The sequence below is a fragment of the Sceloporus occidentalis genome, unplaced genomic scaffold (genome assembly GCF_023333645.1).
Source record: "Sceloporus occidentalis isolate IW3139 unplaced genomic scaffold, rSceOcc1.0.p SCAF_10, whole genome shotgun sequence".
NCBI classification, from domain to species: domain Eukaryota; kingdom Metazoa; phylum Chordata; class Lepidosauria; order Squamata; family Phrynosomatidae; genus Sceloporus; species Sceloporus occidentalis.
Genome location: NW_028316990.1, coordinates 21,288,625 through 21,307,053, shown reverse-complemented (window position 1 = coordinate 21,307,053; position 18,429 = coordinate 21,288,625). Strand labels below are relative to the sequence as shown.

At 43.6% G+C, this 18,429-nt stretch overlaps 1 protein-coding gene across 3 annotated transcripts in view; it reads right to left on the bottom strand.

Moving 5' to 3' along the window:
- Positions 1–18,429, bottom strand: part of WTIP (WT1 interacting protein) — a 29,319-nt gene that overhangs the window by 747 nt on the left and 10,143 nt on the right. The window contains exons 3-10 of one of the 3 annotated variants that reach the window (XR_016282454.1): positions 10,808–10,875; positions 7,679–7,741; positions 5,959–6,089; positions 5,728–5,779; positions 5,541–5,609; positions 4,396–4,828; positions 1,541–1,881; positions 292–683 (exon numbers count right to left, since the gene is read on the bottom strand). Coding sequence is in view for 1 of the 3 variants with exons in the window: in XM_089539795.1 (XP_089395921.1) it covers positions 4,670–4,828; positions 5,541–5,609; positions 5,728–5,779; positions 5,959–6,089; positions 7,679–7,741; positions 10,808–10,875 (542 nt within the window). In the remaining 2 variants the exon portion in view is untranslated. Of the gene's footprint in view, positions 1–291; positions 684–1,540; positions 1,882–3,003; positions 4,829–5,540; positions 5,610–5,727; positions 5,780–5,958; positions 6,090–7,678; positions 7,742–10,807; positions 10,876–18,429 lie in introns of those variants that run through there. The other 2 variants (XR_016282453.1, XM_089539795.1) reach the window with 2 other exon arrangements.

Genomic DNA, 18,429 nt, shown 5'->3' with positions numbered 1-18,429 from the left:
CAGGATGGATGTACAGAGAACTTTGAAACGAGTTGAAATTTAAGAGAGGTATAAGAAATGGAAGAATGGGAAACCACCACAGAGAAATACAAATAGTAGTAGTGTGCCTTCAAGTTATTTCCCCCAACTTCTGGTGGCCCTAAGACAAACGTATCATGGGTTTTCTTGCCAAGGTTTGCAGAGAGGGGCTTTGCCTTTGCCTCTATGGAGAACCAGGCAGTGGCCAGAAGCGTCCAGCAGGTGGCAGCACAAACCGCCGGCTTCAAAGGCTGGAAGACCAGGGAAGTCTCCCCAACTTTAGGGAGAGAAAAAGGGGCGCATTCACATGCAAAGATAACCAAATCATTCTGGCACTCAGGTGTGTGTGTGTGTGTGTACATACATATATATGCACATTTATTTGAACCTGAAATCTATTAATCTATAAAGGAGATCTTCTGACGGTGGATGGATAAGTGTTGAGAAGCCTTTGCATCTTAGTTGTGTGTTGTCTTTTGTGTTCTCCTCCCGCATTCCTTCGGAGGATGCCCCGGCTACCTTTCCAAACATCCCAGCAGCCGTGGCTCTCTTTCCAAACACCAAGAACAATGTCCTCTTCGCAGGAGGCAAAGGCCTCCTTTTTGGCAAATATTGATCAGGGAGGATGGAAGGACAGAAGCACCCAGCGGGAGCCATGCGAGATACTGCTGGCAAAGAAAACACCAGATATACTCGACTATAAGTCAGCCTGCTGTATACGTCGAGGGCAAGTTTTAGGGCCAAGATTATGGATTTCGCTATGACCCATGGATAAGTCAACGGTAAAACTTAGGGGCCTATAAAAGAAGGATCTAAAGGATGAAGCAAAGCAAAACAGTGTCAAAGAACTTACAAAATTCCAGCTTACTCTTAAGACTAGATGGATGAGAGAGTAAAAGGGGTCAGTGCTTCACATACTCATGCTTTTCACCAGGAGATGGTTCCTTCTTTTAAGATACAGTATTGACATTGACCAGTGGATTAGTTGACTCAGGTTTTTTGGGTCAATTTTTTGACCTACATTTCTAGACTTGTATGCATAAGTATATACAGTAATTAAAACAATCTAGTTTATCATTGGCCAACATCTGGACCCCAAGCGGCTCCTTCCAGAGGGCCTTTTCTAAAAGAAATAAATGCTTTTGGGGTCCCTTTCCTTGCCAACCGGGATCTCCTCTCCTTTCCTGCCTATATTGGGAAAAGGGGGTTAAAATAATCCCACCCAACATTGAAGATGTTAGTCCTAGGTCTGCATTTTGTTGTTCTCAGATGCTAGGTGGGACCCCTCTCCTTCTGGCCTTTTGAATATTGGGAGATTCAGTCTAGGAAATAAACTTTAAACCCCATTTGCAAGACAAAAGGCTACTACCTTTGAGATCCACTTTGCCTCAAATCCTTTGCAAACCCCTTTGTTAGGAAGAGAGCCCTGAATTTCTTAGGAAGTCTCGGTGGGGGGGGGGGGACATTTAGGTGTTGTTAAGATAAAATGCACCAGTTTAAAAGGGGAAAAATAATGTGTTACCTTTGTTTGAGGTAGAAACCTCAAATAGTAGAGTCCCAGTTAGTCCACTGGCTCTCTCCTTAGGATTCCCTTACAGCGATCATAATGTGGCATCTTTACGTCCATAAAATGAATCCAGGGATCAGTGTGTTAGTTAGCAAAGCCTTTGACAAAGAAGCTTCTTTTTAAAAAGGTCTTTTTGTGCCTCCTTTCTGCATCTTTGTTCTCTGTCTAGCTGGACGTTTTTCAGCAGCATTGCAATGGAGAGGACGGTGGGGGAGAAATACAGGTTTTTCTGCATATCTTCCAACAAAATAAAGCTTGAGCTGGGAAGGAATGGGATTCTGCTCCAGCTGATCATTCTGCAGCGGCGAAAAGGAACAGCAGTTAGAAAAAACCGATTGATTGATTGATTGGTTTGAGACTTAGAGCTCCCAATGGCATAGTTTAAAAACAAACTCGGAGAAAACCATATAGGTACCAAATACATTACGAACAAACAAGTAACTGAAGGACATACAAAGCCCAGCGACTTAATATAATGAATGGAAATTACGCAAACCAAAAAGATATCAAGAATAAATAACAATGATATAATAATATATTATTATTATATAATATGATATCAAGAATGTAACTAACAATGATATAATCACATACAGAAAGTATCAGACAGTGTTTTGCAAAATTAACTTGACTGGAAAACAGGATGCATTCTTATCAATACTGGACTAAATTGCAAAAGCTGCTAAAATACTTAAATGGAAGTCAATGAAAAGAACTGTCTCGGTCGCAACTACTTTTAAGTCTTGCGCCCGGGATTAAATACTTCTTATCCATTTTAATGTGCTGTTTTTAAACTGTGTTGCTGTTAAATTTGCCATTAGCCACTGTTGAATCCCAATGTTGGGAGAAAGGTGGGATATAAGAAAATATAATAATAATAATAACAACAACAACAACAGACTTTCAGGAACTTCCACTTAGTACTTTAGCGATTTAAGCCAATTTCTGTTTGTCAGTAAAGTTAATTTCCCTTGATATTTTTTGGGTTTATGTCGTTTCTATTCCATGGCTCCATTGCTTCCTATTCTCTGGGGCATCAGAAAACAAGCTTGCTCCATCCTCAATATAAACCCCCTTCAGATATTTAAACAAGTCCCCTATTAACCGTCTCTAGGCTATGAGTCACTTCTCATAGGGTTTTATGGCTTCCCTCCCTCACCAAAACCCACAGATCCCAAGAATGGAGCCAAGGCGCTTAAAGAAGTATGAAACTGGCGCATCTAATGCAGTGCGGATACACCTTTAGAGACATGTAGTTGCTAAAAGTTATTGAAACAAACTACTTTCAGGCGTGGTTCCTTCCTCGCATTCCCAATTTAGGAGGTCCAGTGTATATAGGCATAAAAACATATATAATTTGGTCCCATAACAAACCAATTCGTCTCTTATCAGCATTTATCACTATGAAACCCGAGGCGTATCTGTCAAGCGCCTTTATTGCAAAGAGCAGAAAATAACATCTAAAGGGCGAAGTGGAAATTCTGACTGTTTAATATTCAAAATAACTTAAGAGGACGATCGCCGCTTGCTTCTTCTTTTAGATAAATAAACCTACATTTCCCAACGCTTTATTCGCCGAGGAAGGAAAAATCAACGGCATTACAAAAACAACAACAACACAACCCCAACAAGTCACATCTATGTACGAAAAAGGCCAGAGAAAGATATATACAAACATCCGTTTCAACTAACGTATTTGCAGCATTTAAAACTAGACACATCTTACATATATATATATATATATATACACACACAAACCGAGCCATTTATATATTTCGTACAAAATAAAAAAATCAACATTGGTCCAAGTTCTTGGAAGGAAACTATATTCTTTTAAAGAAAATGAAAAAATATATATATTTATATATTTTTCAAGGGGGAAAAACTTAATTTAAGTCAAATTATATACTCTCGTTCTGGTATTAATCGCAGGAGGAATCAAACTTGGGGCAGAAGAAACCAGCATTTGCAGGCCTTTGTTAAAGAGTTTTGGTTTAATTGAAAGAAGCTCTTCCATGGATTTACCAACATTCAAAATTTCAAAATGCGCACCTTCTTGATCTGAAATAATGATATTTTAATTAATGGGCCGAATCCAATTTGAATCTTCATCCCAGAGAAGACTCACCGAAATCCCTGTTCATCACAATTTAACACAATTCCCTTTAATAGGTTTTGCTCTAATTCAGACTTTTCTTGGGACCAAGTTCTTTATTATTTCTGCGATTTCTTCCTTTGGGGATTTTACATAACAGTAGAGGACACAGTGCGAATCCTGCACAGATTCTTTCCCCGTTTTGCTTCAGGGTAAAATACACAAGACAAAGCCCTGCTTTTTTCGTGAATGCAAAAGGCAAATCAATGCAAAACTGAAAGGGAAAAAAGAAGAAAGCAAGCTCTCAAATAAATAGCTGTATTTTGGGGAGAAATATTAAGTGCTCCATCCCTTTGGAAGAGGTGTTTTTTCTCCCCTGAAGCAAATATAGAAGCCACTAGCAGCTTGGGTGCTTTCCCCTTTTCTCTCTCTCTGGCTGGCGTTGCATTTAATAAAACCATGGTTGAAGTCGTGAAGATTTCCCAGAGAAAACACCTGCCTTTTTAACTGGATTACCCATTAAAACCCAATCTTGATTCCTTCCTGGAATGACTTCTGGGGCTCCTGAAGCGGCTTAAAAGAATAAGAAGAAAACTGGCACGAGGTGCAGCCTAAAACGCAACCTTCTCCTGAAGAGCACTGCTGTTGAACGCTAAAAACCATTCAGGGACTGCAAAGGTCCGCCAGGGAAAATGGAGACCTCCTAAAGACGAACCTAAGAAGCCCTTCCAAGGAAGAATGTCGAAAACCGCTCCACATTTCCAACTGCAACGGTGCGGTTTGTCCCTTTTTCAAGTACTCTGTTGTCTTGGGAGGAATTCCTGAAGCCGATGGATCGCTCCGATGCAGAACCCTTGGGAAAACCCTTCTCCCCCCACAGTCTTGGAAGCAATAAATTAAAGAAAGGGTTGTCTGCGGAGCTCTTCTGCCCCTCCTTCCGAAAAGGTTTCCTTCCCATTGGCTCTGACGGGCGCAAAGGGAAAAGGCCCTCATAGTTCTGTGATGTGCATTGGGTACCCGCTGGGCGGAGGATGCGCCATGAAGCCCTTCAGGCCCAGGCGCCGGATGTGGCAGCCATGGCAAAGCAGGTGCCCCTCCAGAGGGTAGCAGCGGCGGCCCTCTTCGGCATTCAGCTGCAGGCCACAGTCCTAAAAGGGAAAAACAACAACCTTTTAAAATAACAACAACAATAATAGTATCTGAGGAAGTAAGTAGGCTCAAGTCTATGAAATCTCATGCTACCAACTTCTATCTTTCTACTCCAAGCATCTGAGATAGATAGTAGATTCAAGTCTATGAAGCTCATGCCACCAACTTCTATCTTTCTACTCCAAGCATCTGAGATAGATAGTAGATTCAAGTCTATGAAAGCTCATGCCACCAACTTCAAAGGTGCTGCAAGACCCCTTTGCATACTAACAATATAGTATAGGTAGCCCTCCTTATTCCATGGGTTTTTAATCAACCGATTCAAGCATCTACAGCTTGAAAATATATATTTTTTAAAAGGTATAAATTCTAAATGGCAAACCTCGATTTTCCATTTTATATAAGGGACATCGTTTTGCTCTGCCATTATATTTAATGGGGCTTGAGCATCCATGGATTTTGTTATCCATGGAGGGCTCTGGAACCAAACTCCAGCAGATTAACAAAGACCCACTGTATTATAATATTCTAAGGGAATATAATAAGAAAGCAATGAAAGGGGGGAAAGGCATCTCATGGAGACGTGGCTGGCTCTCCTTTGGGCTGGGAATGGATTTGATCTTACTCCGGTGTGAAAAAGGAACTAGAGAGACTCGGAGACCAGGAAGCTCCGCAAGAAAAGCCATCACAACCACGAAGACGGAGATTTACCTCGCAATGGTAACACTCCACATGGTAATCCCGGTCCATCGATATGACGCGGATCGTCTCCTCCGAACCCTGGTTTGGAGAAGGAGGGTAAAGGGAAGTGTGTGGTTTAGCAATGGTCTCTCTTGCGTAAAAAATATATGAATGGCGAGGGAAGAATAGGGAGAAGAAGGCTCCTGGAGTCTCTTACCTGCGCAGGTAAAATTGGCTGGTTACAGGAAGCACACTTTGGGGCAAAAACCCTAGATTGGAAAGAAAGAAAGAAAAGCAGATCATGCTTTTGCTTGAAAAACACAAAAGCGGCAGACAGAGAAGAAGGATCGTCTAGCAGCATCTTAAGGCGCTGCAATATTGAGAAGCTTGGTTTTTGACTGGTACGCTCCAAACCAGAGTGCCATCATACAGGGTTGCGCATGCTCACGTGTGATAGTCTTTGACACAATAAATGTTGTTCTCCAGGTCGACGGTGAAGGGGACGCCGTCCAAGCATTCGTTACACACGACGCAACGGAAGCAGCCGGGATGGTAAGACTTCCCCAGGGCCTGCAAAATCTGAAAGAGGCAGAAGCCAAAAGGTAATGACGGATCAAGCAAGGCTGCTTCCCTTGGAGGCAAAACCCCGGGCCTTGGAGAAAAGGCATGGCACAAATAAAGCAACACAATTCCACGCAGTATTTATTTTGGGGAGAAATCCTATTTATTTTGTCAATTAAAAGAGAAAATGTGGAGTTGTGTTTTGCATGCCAGGCTATGAATCTGATCTTCAAGGATTTAAACAAATTCAGAATGTAAACCAACAAAAACCATTTAAGTGGCATGTGCTGCCAACATGCCTGGAGGCTGCCAGGTTGTAATAATAGCAGCCTCCAGATGGGGACAAGTCACAATCTCCATCATCCCCAGCCATTATGAAAGACGGGGATCGGACTTCAGCATAAAATCCTCCAGCGTAAAATTAAGATTCAAATCAGCTTGGTAGGCCTATCAGAAGAGATAGGACTTTAATACTGTTTTAAATTCAAGCAGCATGTTTAGCTGTCGAATCTTTCCTGGCAGGTAACAGGATTGATGCAATCCTAAAATGTGAACCTAGCAAAACGTTCAACATTTTTTCAGCGTTGTCTTTGCATCAATATTCTGTGTGTCTTTTCCAAAGCACAACCCTAGAGAAAGAACCCCCACCTTCTGTAACTTCCTTTACTTGGGATGCGAGTTCTAATTGATCCTTCTCTTTGGAAAAGAAGGAGGCTGCAGGACTCCAAACCTGCCACTGGGGGGCTCCCTTGTTCCTGAAAAATGCAGGGACTCCAGAAGCTGGACACTCAAGGCAAGCTTGGGAAAGTTACTTTTTTGGATGGTGGCTGGCTGGGGGATTCTGGGAATTGTCATCCAACAAAGCAACTTTCCCCAAGCTCGATTTGTAGGAAGTCCTAACCCAGGGCAAAACAACCCAGGGTTGTTGTTTTTTTAGCAATGGTTAAAATTAATTGCAATTAAAAAAACATGGGTGGCTTTTACTTGCGCCGTGTGCTGGTGCTGGCTTAAGCTTTTAATGGTTTCTCCTGGTTTTAACTATGCTGTCTTTAACTTACGTTTTAATGTTGGTCATATTTAAGTATTTTTTTTACCTTCTGAGATCAGTGTTTTCGTTCTGTCTTTTTAAATCATTAAATTAAATTAAACCCGCCTTGAATCCCAATCGTGGGAGGAAAAAAAATCAAGATATAAATCCTTGAAATAATTAAAATCAAATAAACCAAATAAACTGATCTAAGTTAAGATGCTACCTCTGATTTTGGAGACATATTTGGGGTAGCCGTGTTGGCCATATAGCAAAGGCCATCAGCCAACCAAAAGGCACAAAATACATGGCGCATCACCATTTTATAGTACTTTTTTTCCAGGAGCCAGTGTAGTGCTTTGAGCTTTGGACACTGATTCTGGAGACCAGGGTTCGAATCCCAGCTCAATTTATTTTGCATGTTGGAATCGCTCCTTTACAGTTGGGACTAGAGCCCAGAGCGGATTCACTACTCCAAGAAGGCACCAGCCACCACAGCAGTAAAATACAGAGCATTTCGTTCTATCTTGGGGTATTGTTGGGAATTCAGAAAGGGAAGATATATGAAGGAAGGTCTTACCATCTCCATTATGAGGTGTCCACAAATGAAGCACTTGTCTGCCGTTTGCTGAAAACCTGAATACTGTCCAGGAACGAGAGAGAAATCAAATCAAATCAAATAAAGAGTGTCACTCTTTTCATTTTCTTATATTGCTTTTGCTCAAAATCTTGTTACACACGACCCTAGAATAGTCTGAGACAAGGCTAAATAAATGTCCCACAAAACTACAGTTCCAAGAATCCCATAGCACTGAGCCATGGCTGTTAAAGTGGCATGAAACTGGATTATTTCTGCAGTGTGGACGCAGTCTCAGGGAGATCTCTTGTTAAAACTTTTGACAGAAATGTGATGGAGCCATCTTTAAATATTTGAAATATCTCTTCGTTGGGAGGATTTTACACAGAGGTGGTTGAATGACCACGCAACCTCACTCCGTTTTCTATGGAGGGCGATGGCTGGATGACCACGTCTCAAAGAGCCTTGAGCTGGACCGCCAGGGATTGGAGTAGATGACCTTTGGGCTCATTTCCAACTTGCAAATTCCCTTTTCTGAGTGGACTTTTGTGCCAGGAAGGCCTCCGAACGCCCCATCGACCTGCCTGGAATTCCAGTCGGCTAATGTTTAATCCCATATTTGCAATGCGACGGACTTTCCTTGTCCTCCTCCCACTTTGATATATAACTACAATGATGCCACTACCACCTGCCTGCCTTCCCTCCGACTTAACCAACATTAAAGGCCAGCATTTGGTTATCTGAACCAACTGGAGGCATGCCAGGAATGGGCTTTAAAAAACCAAAGGAAAGCTAATAGATAAGGCCTGGAATGCAGGACAAGGATGCAGCAGAAAAAGTGGGACCCACGTCCAGCTGGATGGCCTTGGAAACATGGTGCGTTTGTGTGTGCGTTCCCCGCAGCCAGGGATTTGTGAAAAATGCAACTTGTGTCTATGCACCATGCACAGCAATGCCTGCAGGCAACCCCTCAACCCAGGAAAACACAGAAGAGGTGCAAATGGAAAAGCAATGGTTTCCAATAAGTTGCAGCAGATAGGTTGCAGCAATCTGTTGTTGTTGTGTGCCTTCAAGTCACTCCCGACTTACAGCAACCCTAAAGCTATTATCATGAGGGTTTTTTGGCAAGTTTCTTCCGAGGGGATTTGCCATTGCCATCCTCTGAGGCCGAGAGAGTGTCACTTATACAAGGTCAACCAGTGGGTTTTAATGGCTGAGCCGTGATTCAAACCCTGGTCTCCAGAGTCCTAAGCCTTAACCCCCGCTGGCTCTCCCTCATTGGGGAAATGCAATCCTTGTTTGCAAGGCAAGACAAAGGCTCAAGGACTGGCCATCTGGCCAGCGGCCATTTTTTGGAGGCCAGGACCCCAGGGATTTTGGGGGGAAACAGGTGGGCAGCTCTAAATGGAAGAGCAGACGGCAAAGGCTTATCGGCAGGGCTAATTCGGCAGTCTGCTCACAACAGATTGAACAGAACCATCTGGCCGTCGGTCCTTTCTTGATAAAGAAGGCAAAGGAGCCTCTATTGATTAAGAGGGAACTCTTTTGGGGAGGAAAAGGGGGCTAAAGCCATTTATGTCTCCCCTCCATGCCATCCATGCCCCTCTTTTGTACAGGAAGGTAGGTAAAAACAACACAGAATTGCACCTCTTGGCCAGGTCGTCTCTGACTTATAGCAACCCTAAAGCGACCCTTTCATGGTTTTTTTGGGCAAGATTTGTTCAGAGGAGGTTTGCCATTGCCAGCGCCTGAGGCTGAGAGAGTGTGACTTGCCCAAATCACCCGGTGGGATTCGAACCCTGGTCTCCCAGTGCAATGCTCAAACCATTACACCACACCGGCCTTCGACAACCAACACGGAGGGAAGTGTGAAAAATCCCAAAGGTTTGCAAAAGAGCCCAAAACTACCCTTTAAATTCCAAGTCTGCATGGCAAGAGGTTGAGACTGCAAACCCGAAGGAGAGGCAGGGTCTCTTGGAAATGCCATATATACCAAGTTGGCCCAGGAGGTCAAGGAAGCTGGTCCTCACTGTTTGGGCTAAATCTGTGGAAAAAGCCTTCTAAATACCTCTTTGCCAACAACGTCAACCAGTTTCGACGTGGCTTTTCTGAACACACTCTCGAAAGGCATCTGGGTGGAAGGGAGCCAAGTTGCTCCTGATTAAAAATAGCAAACCCAACTTCCTTTGCGTCTAAATTATGCCGTCGTTTATGGACAAACTGGAAAGAGAAATGTCTGGTTTGGGATAATTTATTATGAGTGCAAGGAGGCAGATTTAAAAATAAATCTCTGTTGAAAGGCACCCTGCAATCTGGCGGACACAGGAACCAAACGGATAGATAACAATTTGCATGGAAGGAAACAAACCTTGCCTTGGACAACAAAATAACAGTCTCCAGAGCTTGGGGAAGTTTAGGGAAGTGTGACCTAGACTACAGGGTCCTTATGGCTGAGCCAAAGATTCGAACCCAAGTCCTGCCTGTCCAACTGGACTATGTCAGTTCCAAGATGGCAATGTCCTCCAATGTTTTCACGGCAAGATTTCTTCAGCACACATTTGCCCTTGCCTTCCTCTTTGGCAGAGAAGACTGTTATAAAGCTGCAAATCCTAGAATGCCAAGCTTTTGACCCTATTATCATCAAACCCAATGTATCTGGCATTTGTGGATATGGAGATAAATCCCACATCAGTGGAAACGTCAAGATGGAAGCCTTATGTGGGTCTTCCCAAGAACACACCTGGTGTCCATTTTTCATACATATGCTGCTCAGAGAATAGCATAGTATTCATTGGCGGCTGCCACAATGCGGAATTAATGCAGTTCGATACCGCTTTAACCTCCGTGGCTCAATGCTGTGGGATCCTGGGATTTATAGTTTGGTGGGGCAGCAGAGCTCTCTGACGCTGAAGGCTAAACCTATGTCACAAAACTACAAAACAAAGGATTCCATAGCACTGAGCTATGGCAGTTAAAGCAGTGTTAAGCTGCATTAATCCTGCAATGTAGACACAGACCCAGTGGCCATTTTGTGGTCCAGACAAATGCATATTGCTATCATTTAACACACACATACACAAACACACACAAACCACCCCATTAAAGGAGAGAAAGCCCAAAAATCTTACTTACAAGGAAGTCTTCTTCGCAGTAGACCTTTCCATTGACGTTGTAGAAGGCTTTCCCCCTCAACCTTCTCCCTGTTAAAAATATGGAAATGTCAGGCCCTTCATGTTCCACTTATAGCAGCTTTTCAAAAGAAGGAAAATAGGGGATTTGATGACAAATTAAGGAACGATGCTTAAAGAGTAGCACTGGTGAAGACTCGAATTCCCATCAGCCCCAGCAAGGCAATGATGAAGCATTCTGGGAACTGAAGTCCGACAACATCTGGAACATCCCTCCTGATGTTCTTGGCCTGCAATTCCCAGAATGCCTGGCCACTGGAGAGGGGGATGATGGGAGCTGGAGTCCAGCAACATCTGGAAGGCTGCATGATTTCATGCTTCAGTATAGAATATAATGCAGCTGCTGCCAACAAAGTCTCCCAATAAGAAGCAAGGGACTTGGCAAATAAATCCTGCAAATCATACTGATGCAATGGATCTACTGCAGTTGCAACAAACAATAGGATTTTAAAGAATATTTTTTCTTGAGGTGACAGAGAAGCCATTACATTCAGCCTTCTGTATACATGGATTCTTTACCTACAGATCCAAACACACATGGCTTGAAAATATTCCCCCAAAAATATAAATTGAAAAGCAAAAGCAAACCTTGATTTTGCAATTTTTTATAAGGGACGCCATTTTACAAAGCCATTGTGTTTAATGGGACTTAAGCACCCCTGAGTTTTGGTACCCATGGAGGCTCCTAGAACCAAACCAAGGACCCACTGCATTTCATACCCAAGCGCCATCCCTTCCCAAAGCGTTTCTGGCATTTGGGCTGCATCAAAGACCGTTGTTGTTGGTTTGTTTTGTGGGAAGACTGGCCAACCCTTCCCTTTTGCTCATTTGGAAATGATTTCTCTGCCTGGGCTCAGCCATGCCTTGGAGCCCAGATGGCTTGCACTAACTTGTTGGGAAGCTACAACAAGGAGAGGAGACCGGCAACAAGCAAAAGCCAACCTGCAATTCAGGGGAAGAAGCAGATGACAGCTGAGGAGGAGCTGGGACTAGAGGCAGAAAAAGAAGGGAACCCTAGTTCTTTATTTTATAGAGAACGCACTTGCAAGTCTCTGCAAATCAACCCGGAGGACTCTACCAAAAGTGCCTCTGTTCAGGTTGCAAACAAATGAATGGAGAGCTGTGAAAGCTGGACAGAAAGCTGACGGCGAAAAAGACCAGCCCATTCAAAATATGGCCTAAGGATAACCTTGGATGGCCCAAAAGACACATAAATGGGTCCGACAGCAAATCGAGTTTCACTTCTCCCTTAGGAGCGGAAAGGACTAAGTAGAGCACCTATTGCATTTTGGACATATCATGAGACGACAAAGATAGGACACTTTGAACAATTGGTAGTAAATGGGAAAGCTCTGAAAATATATCGAGGTAGTCATTGGGGATATTGCCATAAAACACCAGCCAAAAGTCTCCTGCACCCCAAAAGCTGCCCTTTGGCATCCTCCGATCACACATTTTAGTCCCAAAATGCCCATTTTAAGAAAAAGTGAGGGAGAGGGAGGAAGCGTTGCATAATGAGCTGGCCCTGGACCAGGGAAAGACTTGAGAAAAGGCATGATTTTTAAACAGATGTCAAAAGAAGGGGAAGAATTATGAGAATTATTAAAGGCAGAAAGGGAGAAAGGAGGTCAGCAGGAGTGGATGTTTTCCCAGGGCTGAAAGGCCGAGGAGCTGGTGACACCAGCCAATTCTCTGGAGCACGGGCAAAACTTGTGCCGCCCTCCAGATAACGCTGGACCCCAACATTCCCATCCCTTTTTCAATTTCTGCAACATGCAAGGAAACAGGGTGACTGGACATCCTCTTTTTCCAGGACATATCCTACATTTCAGCCTTCTGTCCAGGAGGAATCCCAAAATGTCCTCCATTCTGAGCATGACTTAGAGGAACAATCAACACCCAAGACTTCCCCAAAAAAGATGGACGCATCTTAGCCCGGGGTCTCCACTCTGTGCATGAATTCATATTTATATGAGTGCTTTGAGGTTTTATTTGGCAGCGTCCACCATTTTGCAATGCTTTGCCCTCCTTTGCAGTTAGGACATCTGACCACCCTGCAAGGAAATCTGCAAGGAAAAGTGGTATATTTGGGAGGAGAATATTCCCCTTTGACTACAGACGGTGAAACCAAGCAAAGGTGAGGACGTCAAAAGGGAACATACAGAATCCCTAAAACAATTCTCGGAGTCGGGAATCCAAAATGAACCAAGCTCTGGATGGAAACCACCCCGGCTGATCTTTCTGCCTTGGAGGAATTCAGACAGCCTAGAATTAGAAGCAGTTATCTAACCAACAAGACCGGGCAAGTATTTTGTCTCTTTCCAAACATTTCTGACATGGAGCCGGAGAGACCTGCCCTGTTCGTCACGCCACCCTTGCAAGGCACTTGCAATAAAAACCATCTTTAACCTATCATGACCCAGGCAAAGGGAGGGAAGAGGCTGCTGCCCGTTCTCTTTTATAATATTTATTCAACAATTGTACCACAAATAGTTTACCAACATACATCAGACATTTACACATTATGCTGAACGTTTACACATATATTACCATTCGATCTACCATTTTAAAATGTTGCCTTTTATACATCCTTGCATTCCTTTCAAAATACACCTTTCCTCATTTCATTCCCTTTTCATAAAGTTCTACTGGTACTAACTCTTCTTCATCTATTCCCCTCTCTTTCTATCTTCATCTCATTTTACTTCCTCTTCCTACCTCTTCCATCCCTCTCTACTCATTCATTCTTTCTTCACTTCTTTCTCTCCTCCTTCTCCTTCTTTTACTCATCTGTCCATTCTATACTATTTGCTTCCTTACTAACCCCTCCATCTTATCTACCTTCCTATCTACATACTCCTGCCTTTTATCTACATACCTCTCATGGAATAAATGAACCCCAGACATACAAGGTTCAGATATATCTGTTGTTGTTGTTGTTGTTGTTGTGTTCCTTCAAGTTGTTTCTGACTTATGGTGAACCTATCATGGGGTTTTCTTAGGAAGGTTTATTCAGAGGAGGTTTGCCATTGCCTTCCCGAGGAGGCTGAGAGAGTGTGACTTGTCCTGGGTCACTCAATGGCTTTCCATGGCTGAGCTGGGATTCGAATCCTGGTCTCCAGAGTCCGATGCTCAAACCACGATGCCATGCTGGCTCTTGAAATATACCTATTTAACCAATAAATATCACCTTACTATATTACAATTTGAATATTGTATTATTACGCCCAAAACAACCATGCAAATACCATGAAAACTCCATAACAGGTTTGCCTTTTGGTCACCATGAGTCAGGAACGACTTGAAGGCACACACAACACAAATGTAAACTCATGCTCAGAATGGAAGACATTTCGAAATTCCTCCTGGGCAGAAGGATGAAATGTAGGATGTGTTCTGGAAAGGGAGGATGCCAGGTCACCCTGGAATGCCCCTCACCCTTCGTCAGTAGGCCTTTTATTCGTTTATTTCATTTTTATGCTGCCTTTCTTGCAAAAAAGGGATCTAAGGCAGCGCACAAGATAAAACGCCTTTAAAAAGAAATTTTTAAAAATTCAAATAACTCAGTTAAAACAGTATAAAATTAAGATGAAAAACTTACTTATGGCTAAATACATTGATAAATACAGCTTCCAGTCTTATGAAAGTGACCAAAATTCGCTTATTCGGGGGGGGGGGGGGGGAACCCAACCTATGCACCTTTGTCAACTGAGAAACATTTGAAATAAAGGTTTTGTCTGCTTGGCGCAGAAGCGGAAAGGATTTGGTGTCCTTCCACAAAACGCCTCCCTCACGTCCCAGTTCTTTAGCTGGAGGGCTTCTTCGTCTCTCGCTTTCCCTTCACCCCAAATTCCTGCTTTCCTTCCTGCTTCTGTGGTCTGGGGCTGGACGCATGCCCTGGCACTGAGATCTCGCCGGGCGAGTTTGGTTTCAAAGGAGCGCAGCACAGGACGATGGGGCTCTCCGCTTCACACCTGCCGCCCAGGTATGCCAGGAACAATGGTTCTTTTGCAAGGCAAGCGTGGCTCCAGGGCTCCTACCATTGTTGTGGTGGCTGTGGTTGTGTGCCTTCAAGTCCTTTCCTACTCATGGAGACCCTAAGGTGGTCCTATCACAAGGGGGTCTCTTCGCAAGCGTCTTCAGAGGGGCTTTAATTATTTCATTAGTTAAATTAGATATCAACTTGCTGTGGAAATGGGAAACCATGGAGAACAGCAAACCCTAGTGAAAGGAGCAACATTGGGTGGAAGCATACTATATGACGGTGCTGGAGGACCTAGAAAATGCCTAGGCAGAACACCTCTCTAGGTATCTCTAAGTGCTCAAGCCCAACTCTATGGTCAATTTCTGGTTGGAAGCATACCATAGAATGGTGCTGGAGGACCTAGCAGTGCCGAGAAAGAACACCTTTCTTGGAAACTCTAGGTCCTCAAATAACTCTATGGCCAATTTCTGGCAGCAGCAAACCACAGAATCATGCTGGAGAAGCCAGCATGGTATAATGGTTTGAATGCTGGACTAAAACTATGAAGACCAGGGTTCGATTCCCAATTTGACCATAAAACCCACTGGGTAACTTTGTCTAAGTCACACTCTCTCAGTTTCAGAGGAAGGTGAAAGCAAACCTCCTCTGAACAAATCTTGCCAAGAAAGCCTCATGAACCTTAGGGTTGCCATAAGTCGGAAACAACTGGAAGGAACACAACAACAACAAAGTGGAGCTGTGGGTTCCATGATAGGGTTGCCTTGGGTTTGCCATAACTTGGAAACAAAGGCACACAACAACAACAACAACAACAACAACAACAAGAGGAATTTTCTAGGAGAGACTATTAACCCTTTTCAGTTCCCAAAAATGGTTGTCTGGAGAGCCTGGAAGGGTTAAGGGCCACAAAAACACCCTTGAGGGCCACATACAACCCCAAGGCCACATTCCTGCTGACCTGGTTCTGTTTGCTGGTAACAATAAGCCAGGATTCCTGGCTTATCATAAAGGAAAGACTTGTCAGGGCATGAAACCTCCTACACCTTCTTCCTCTCCCACAAGAAGATAGGGAATGGCAGTTAAATTTTGTTCTTAAAGGCAAAACCAAATTGTTTTTCCAATTTCTTATCAACTGTCGTAAAGTCATCAATAACTGAAGTTTTCTAAGACTATCTGCAGTGCAGGGCTTAGTGCAAAAAGGTACATTTTTGGAGACAGAAGATGGCATTTTCTGCAAAAAAAGGGAGTTCCCTGCACATTGCATTTATTTTACGCGAGTTTCTTTATTTTACTCAGAAGGCATTTTCTGCAAAGAAAATGCCATTTTTAGTGCAAAAGAAGAGGGTTTTGCACCTGAATTGTGAAGATACAAGACACTATTTCCCTCTCCCAAATATTTACAAATGTTCTCGCCGTCCATAGCCAGGAACACCAAAGTAGTTCATTCACGGCAAGCCAGGAATCCTGGCTTGCCTTTCCAAATGGAAACAGCCAATATTTGGCAAGGTCTCATAACTCTGTGGCATTACAGACATGCCGCCTGGACAGTCCAGAAGTCCAGTTGGGGAGCCTTTATTGAATCTGTAGAAGTCTGGGTGGGGTGCCTTTACTAAATCGAGTCCTCGGGAGTCCTTTGCAGGCTCCTCAAAATCTTTTTCGAAGGACCGAGGGATTACAGAGCGAGAGGAGAAAAAGTGCAAACCTTCCTTGCCCCGAGCAAAAATGTTTGGAAACTTAGCAGAGCCGTTGGTCACCATCTGAACTTGGAAGCTGGCAAAGGGGCTGCCCTACAACCAACGTTTCAATACCCGTCCTCTGTCCCGCAACTGGCCCTCACTAATCCCCCTTTTTTTCCACCCCAAAAGTCTGAGGGCTTGGTCAATGAATGGGGAAGGACAATTCCAGAATAGCAGGAGAAAGAGAAAGAAGAGAGAGGAGCAGCGGGGGAAGAAGAACCGGTGCCAAAATTCCTCTCTCCAAGCAAGAGCCTTGCAAGCTTGGCAGGAGCTGGCTATTCAAGCCCCGGCTTGGAAAATCCAAATTGTTGTGGCTACTGTGGATTTGCACTCTTTCTCTTTGTATTACTTTCCCTTCCCAGAAAAAATTTCAAATCTCCAGGAGCGGGATCTGAAAATTCAGCATTCCTTGGGCAACTCGACTCCAGTGGAAGCATGTCCACCAGCTTTTGTCTCCTGCTGAGGTTTCTTGCTCATGCGAGTGAGGATATACACAAACACCCACATATACTCACATATACAACAGATACACACACTTCTCTTTTTTAATGGCTCCCTGACAGGCCAGCGAAAGCTGAAAAGCCCTTTTGTTATGGAGAGTGAGAATGTCTGGAGTATAAGTTATACAAACACAGGGCTCACATTTTCTGGCCTAAAACCCACCACATTCCTGTCACTCAGTGCATCAAAAAGGCACCAAAATATTTGAGAAGGCTCCCTTGCCTGGCCTTAATAAAGAGAGGATGGGAGGTGAAGCTACTTTTAACAACCACAACAGCAACCACAACGACCACAACAACAGCAACAACATGCAGCACAGTGGTCCCCAAGAGCAGTTGAGAGACTCTTAAGAGGAGCCAGTATGATGCAGTGGTCTGAAAAATAGACTAGGAGATCAGGGTTCGAATCCCCTTTGCTGAGCCATGGAAAGTCTCTGGGTGACTTTGGGGAAGTCACACTCTCTCAGCCTCAGAGGAAGGTAAAGGCAAACCCTCTCTGAACCTATCTTGCCAAGAAATCCCCACTGATGGGGTCATCACAATCCCTGTTGAAAATGCAATGGTGTTTTGATACCAGTTGAGCCTCCTTTATGCAAAATGCTTGGGACTAGAAGTGTTTTGGATGTTTTCCCCTAGGTTTTGGAATATTTGCATATATTCATCATGGGATACCTTGGAGATGGGACCCAAATCTAAACACAACATTCACTGATGCTTCACATACACCTGAAGGCAATTTTGTGCAATATTTAAAAATATTTTTGTGCATGAAACCAAATCTGTGTCCACCGAACCATCAGAAAGCAACAGGGGCCACCATCTCTGCCGCCCCTGAGGGCAATTTCAGAATTTCAGGTAAGAGATATTCAACCTACATCATTAATATGTCAACTTATTTTTGTTTCAACTTCTTTATTATCGGGTTTTTAGTTCGATGTAAACCTTTTGGGAAGCTACCTTGGGTACCATGTCTGGAAAAAGGCAGCATATGAAGAAGTAAGGAAAGAAAGAAAGAAAGAAAGAAAGAAAGAAAGAAAGAGAAGGGAACAAAGGAGAAGGGAAGGGAAAAAGGAAGGAAGGAGGGAGGGAGGGAGGGAAGGAAGGAAGGGGAAGAAAGAAAGAAAGAAAGAAAGAAAGAAAGAAAAGAGAAGGGAGGGAAAGAAGGAAGGAGGGAGGGAAGGAGGGAAGGAAGGAAGGAAGGAAGGAAGGAAGGAAGGAAGACAGACCTGTTTCTCTTATTGCAAAACCTCAAAATGTAAAACATGGCCATTCTTTGCAAAACATCTTTTCAACAGTTAAGGCATACGATGGCCAAAGCAGAAGAGAAAACAGAAATCTCCTCCTA